At 39.0% G+C, this 6,000-nt stretch overlaps 1 protein-coding gene across 1 annotated transcript in view; it reads left to right on the top strand.

Moving 5' to 3' along the window:
• The first annotated feature begins 601 nt into the window (after positions 1-601).
• The window catches only part of LOC140491454 (apoptosis-inducing factor 3-like), an 87,176-nt gene continuing 81,777 nt past the window's right edge, over positions 602-6,000 (top strand). The window contains exons 1-2 of the mRNA XM_072589629.1: positions 602-823; positions 3,608-3,752. Of these exons, the coding sequence (XP_072445730.1) occupies positions 799-823; positions 3,608-3,752 (170 nt within the window). The 5' untranslated portion in view covers positions 602-798. The remainder of the gene's footprint in view (positions 824-3,607; positions 3,753-6,000) is intronic.

Genomic DNA, 6,000 nt, shown 5'->3' with positions numbered 1-6,000 from the left:
AGGCGGCGGAAGAATTGTTCGATGTCACGCCACGTGTTGAACTCGTTAATCCGAGAGCGTAGGGGAATGAAGGTGAGGCCTCTGCTGAGGACTGATCTTTCATCCTCAGAGAGGGGAGAATAAGATCTGCCATAAACTTGGAAACATTTTAAAAATTGCAAAGGTTTGTAAACCGGCATCAAAGAATCATAGAGTTTCACGGAGCTGGATGTGCATAAAGTGAAACATATGGGGAACCTGCTATCCCTCTGATATAATAGAACGAGAACACCAAGAGTAACTGGCAACGTTACCTCTGCTTTCTCTCCAAAGTTGCTGCCAGACCTACTGCGTTTTCCCAACAATTTCTGTTTTTGTTTCTGACTTCCAACATCTGCAGTTCTTTGATTTTTTTTTGTAAAGTGATCAACGCACTGCTGCTGGCAGGTGTCTCCGATTTTGTGGTCAACTGGAAAGGAGTTACCAAGTCCCTCATTTGTGCACCGCGGTCTGTGCAGCGACTGCTCGTGACATCACGGGGGCGTGGTGGTTCCTAGGAGACCAGAATGTTACATAGTCCCCGATTATTTACTTCAGGCTCAGTCTCGGCGCTGGCCTTGGCTCCACTAAACCATAGGCTCGTTAAGAACTGCTGACCCAGCTGGAAAGTGTTCGCTTGCAACGCTATCCGCCTCCTGCCTCTGCCAATCTCGGTCGCTGGCTGCAGCTCCCTGCACGGAGTGGAAGGAGATGGCTCAGCGTCGTAACTGAGCTCATGACTCTTTTTTGCCTTTCTAAGAAGCCAGTTCATTCAACACAATGGGAGCATCCAGATCCAAATCAGGTACCGACATTAACGAGAAAGGCAATTCCTGTTTTAATTCACAAAGCAGCTTCCACATTGGGAACCAAAGTCATGGTTCAAAGGATACAACAAAATTTACATTATGCTAAATCTTCTGATGCAATTTCATTCAGATTTCAGTATTATGCCCTGTTTTGAGATGTGCTGGGCTGATTATCATAAACACACAGGAAAGTAACCGAATATATTTCAATTTTCTAATAAAAATGTGGTTTCTAATATATTTTAAATGTGAATTATTTGTTATTTCATTTTACTCTGCTCCATTAGACAACCGAAGTATGCCGTAACTTGACTGATGATTTGTACTGTATCGTAATAGTCTGCGAATAACATTCATGCGATTAACATTTTGAGTAATTTATTACGTGTATTAACTTCACATTAAATCAAGCGTGTTTTTAGAATGAAAACTGCTTCAACAGAATTTCCTAGCAATCGTAGGATTTACACCACTAGTCGCCAGTCTATTATTTAATCCACGAATTGTGAGCGGGTTTACGGTTTACAAATGTGTTATGTGAGGTGGTACAAATCGGACGTGCATTCGGTTCATTATAAATTGTTTGTCAGACGCTGCGTAGGCAGTTTTAAAGTTGGATATTAACGTCTTCATGAATATATGAAATGTTATATTGTATTTTTCTTCTCTCCTTACTAATGGACCTCCACTTATATCGCGCTTGTGTAGTCGAGAATTAGGGTCACGCAGGTGAGAAAGCTATGGGGTGGTGTGGGAGAAAGAAGAGGCGAGGTGAAACTCGGTAGGATCGGTGCTTTGGGAAAAGAAAAGGCTTGCAGTGCTAGAGAAAGAGGTGGAGGAAAAGGAGCAACAGAATTTAATGGAAGTTTCATGACATTTCTTCTGAGGTTTGGGGGGAATGGGAGGGGAGTGTCATGGGATTTGCTCCACGTTAGGCTCGGGAGAAAGAGGATTGAAAACTTGTATAACATAGAATTCTAATGCATTCTTTGCTGATCGCTAATGGATATGCACATAATCTAGGCTTTAACTCGTTCAATTAAACCTTTTTATATAGCTTACACACGTGTGTTTTAAGAAAAAATCCCATCATTTGACAGTTAGTCCCCACTTGATTTTAAAGTCAAGGTGAGATTTAAAATTAATAGCTGTGACATCCAAACCCAGGTTGGTGGACAGCAAAACTGTGTGAGAAATTACTTGTATTGCAACATAAGTCTTTCAAGGAAACCACTTATATCAAACAAAACATTTCATTTATTTGATTATACAAAACTGTAAGTAAGCAATAACTAAGGCAGATAGTATATAACAACTTGTACATTTGTATTTGGACAGAAGACATAGTGCTAAAGTTCTACAAGTTTTACAATATCTAGTTTATAACAGTAACTTGTGGCTAGATACAAAGCTCAAATGCTTCCTGGATTGTATTTCCTTTTGGAGTTAAAATCATTTTCAGAATGAGTAATACACTGAGGTTAGATTCTCATTTGTCATTTTCCATTAGCAAGCAAATTTTAATAAGTGGCTATGTTCCATAAGTTTTGCTTCCTTACAAAGCTTATTAGTATTGATTTGTGAACAGAAATTGCATTTAAGAAATAACTTGGAAATCATTCCCTCCCTGTTGACTATATTAAATTCTATTCAACCATATAACATCCACAAGAACAGTAAAAGTTGAGAATATGTACTTAGAAAACTGTTTTGATACTTACTTGGTATTTGATACGGTTTAATCTACCAGGAAATTTCTAGTATGGGTGAGATTACATTTATTGGAAATCCCACTGGGAGTGGGGGAACATAAGAAATAGAAGGAGAAATGGGCTTTTTGGCTCTTTGACTATGTTCTGCCATTCAATAAGATCATGGGTGACTTTCTGCTTCAACATCATTTCCTGTACTATTCAGTATCGCTTAAAGTTTTTAACATTTATAAATCAATTAATCCCAATCTTGAACATATTGAATGACTGAACGTTCACAGCCCCTTCGGTCAGCGAATTCCAAAGATTCGCGAGCCTTTGAGGGAAGAAATTCCTTCTCATCTCATGCCTAAGTAGCCTGCCCTTTGTTCTGACACTGTGCCCCTGTTTCTCCAACCCCATTCCCAGTACAAAGAAATGGGTTTCCTGTTTTACATTGTCAAATCCTGCAGGAATTTTGTGGATTTGAATGAGATAATGTCTCATTCCGGTAAAATCCAGAGTGTAAAGGCTCGTACCATGTAATCTTTCCTCAGAGGACGATCCTTTCAATTAGTTTGATGAATCTTGCATTTATTTTGTGGCAAGAATTTTTCCATCGGCAAGAAGATCAAAACTATACACAATACTCCAAGTGTGGTCTGACCAAGACTTTGTATAATTGCAGTAAGACATTTTAACTCCTATACTCAATAAGGGTCAACTGGCAATATATGGAGCATATCCACTGTGCTGCTTTTGTTGCTTTATGGAAATTGGGATTTTGAAGTTTGCTATTTCACCTTCACATTCAATTCATCTCTACTCTTCTTTGGTCTTCAGAATCTGAGTTGCATTTCTTTTGGATGTTAACTGTGCTCTGCTTCCCATGCTGCTTAACAATAACCTGACCAACCGTGTTTATAAAGGGAAAGCCTTATAATTGATAATGTAAACATAATTGCTGAGATAGTCATCACAGTTGGAGATGATATATCTGTAATTCCTATGATCCTACAGAAGTGGTTGGGGGGCGGGGGGGGGGGGGGGAATCTCAAATAATTTTTGTCCATCTTTTTTCCTATGCAGTTGACCTTCCTACATTTCATGGATCTGAAAGTCAGGAAAATGAATTATCTGGGGACAAACAAAGGCACAAGGGTAGTTTGAAAGAGAAGCATGAGCCTGTATTTGAAAAAGAAGTTTGTTTGGCTTCTGAGATGCAAGATAATGAGTAAGTACTTGCATTTTATAACCATAGTCTTCAAAATATTAGTAATTTTCTTTTTAAGGACTTATCATTTACAGACTGATTTACTGTATTTGATTAGGCAATTGAAAGCTTTTTACCAAAGTACTTTCTTTGACTCCTGCACTGCCTTAAGGAAAATGTATTGATTGTTGAAGGTACAATTGAAATTGAAAATGTATCCATAGCATGTGCACCAATTTATATTTATCCCAATATAATAAATCTCTGCACCAGCCCTTATTTTAACACATATTGAACAGATAAATCTTAGTTTTAATACTTTCAAAATAAAGACACAATAAACCAGGATGCTACCTGTCATTGCTTGCTTGTTTGCTTACACCAGACTGATAATAAAATGTATTAATTGTTTATTTTTTTATTTTATATTGTCTTTACCCGTTTGTTGTTGAAAGTCATTTTATCCATATTTCTGAGATTTGAGTGGTATTTGTAATTGAACTTCTTATTCTACATTATAAGACCATAAGAAATAGGAGTGGAAGTAAGGCCATTTGGCCCATCGAGTCCACTCGCCATTCAATCATGGCTGATGGGCATTTCAGCTCCACTTACCCGCACTCTCCCTGAATCCCTTAATTCCTTGTGAGATTAAGAATGTATCAACCTCTGCCTTGAAGACTTTAACATTCTGGCCTTCACTGCACTCCATGGTAGTGAATTCCACAGGCCCACCACACTCTGGCTGAAGAAATGTCTCCTCATTTCCATTCTGTTTCTGTTTCAAATCTATTAGTGTACCATCCACCTAAGCTAAAGTTTGTAACATCCAAACTATTGGTGTGTGGTGTAACCCATTTTTAATAATGTTTGGATGTCTCTTTGAATAACTTGTGTGCTGTTATGAATTGGGAACATCCCTCTCTATCCATGAGTGACTTAGATTTAACTCTGGCATGTTGCTTCAAAATTCCTTTATTTCCACTACTCTATATTTCACATTTTTAGTAAGTACATCTCACCCTTGTACAGACTATTAGCTTTTCTCTTCATAGATTTTTGCAGAATGATTTATGATGTTACTGTTATATCCTGATACGTGTCATTATCTCATTAGCATAACCTTTAAACCATGACACTCCATTTGCTTCAGTTTAGATCATAGTTCACTCTTAGTTCACCAACTCTTATTTAGGGAGGATGGCCAGCGAAAACTAATAGATGGAAATGGCTAGCTTTGCCTGCCCATCATCATGATGGCTAGATGATTGTGGCTAAGATTCCAACTTAGAACATAGCATATTACAGCGCAGTACAGGCCTTTTGGTCCTCGACGTTGCGCCGAACTGTGAAACCAACCTGAAGCCCATCTAACCTACACTATTCCATTATCATCCAAATGATTATCCAATGACTATTTAAATGTCCTTAAAGTTGGTGAATCTTCTACTGTTGCAGGCAGGGCATTCCACACCCTTACCATTCTCTAAGTAAAGAACCTACCTCTGACATCTGTCCTATATCTATCACCCTCAATTTAAAGCTATGTCCCCGTGTGCTAGCCAGCACCATCCAAGGAAAAGGGCTCTCACTGTCCACTTTATCTAATCCTCTGATCATCTTGTACGTCTGTATTAAGTCACCTCTTAGTCGTCTTCTCTCCAATGAAACAGCCTCAAGTCCCTTAGCCTTTCCTCATAAGACCTTCTCTCCATACCAGGCAACATTCTAGTAAATCTGCTCTGCAACCTTTCCAATGCTTCCACATTGTTCCTATAATGCGGTGACCAGAACTGTGTGCAATATTCCAAGTGTGGCTGCACCAGAGTTTTGTGCAACTGCAACATAACTTTATGGTTCCGAAACTCAATACCTCTACCGTAAAAGCTAACACACCATACGCTTTCTTAACAACCCTATCAACCTGGATGACAACTTTCAGGAATCTATGCACATAGACATCGAGATTTCTCTGCTTATTGACGCTACCGAGAATCTTACCATTAGCCCAGTACTCTGTATTACTGTTACTCCTTCCAAAGTGGATCACCTCACACTTTTCCGCACTAAAGTTCAGTTGCCACCTCTCAGCCCAGCTCTGCAGCTTATCTATGTCCCTCTGTAATCTGCAACATGCTTCAGCACTGTGTACAACTCCACTGACCTTAATGTCATTTGCAAATTTACTAACCCATCCTTCGACACCCTCATCGAGGTCATTTATAAAAATAACAAACCGCAGTGGCCCCAAAACAGATCCTTGCTGTAC

This window comes from Chiloscyllium punctatum, chromosome 19 (assembly GCF_047496795.1).
Source record: "Chiloscyllium punctatum isolate Juve2018m chromosome 19, sChiPun1.3, whole genome shotgun sequence".
In the NCBI taxonomy this organism is placed as follows: Eukaryota; Metazoa; Chordata; class Chondrichthyes; order Orectolobiformes; family Hemiscylliidae; genus Chiloscyllium; species Chiloscyllium punctatum.
The sequence above is the reverse complement of the archived record's forward strand: the minus strand, read 5'-3'. Positions and strand labels throughout refer to the sequence as shown.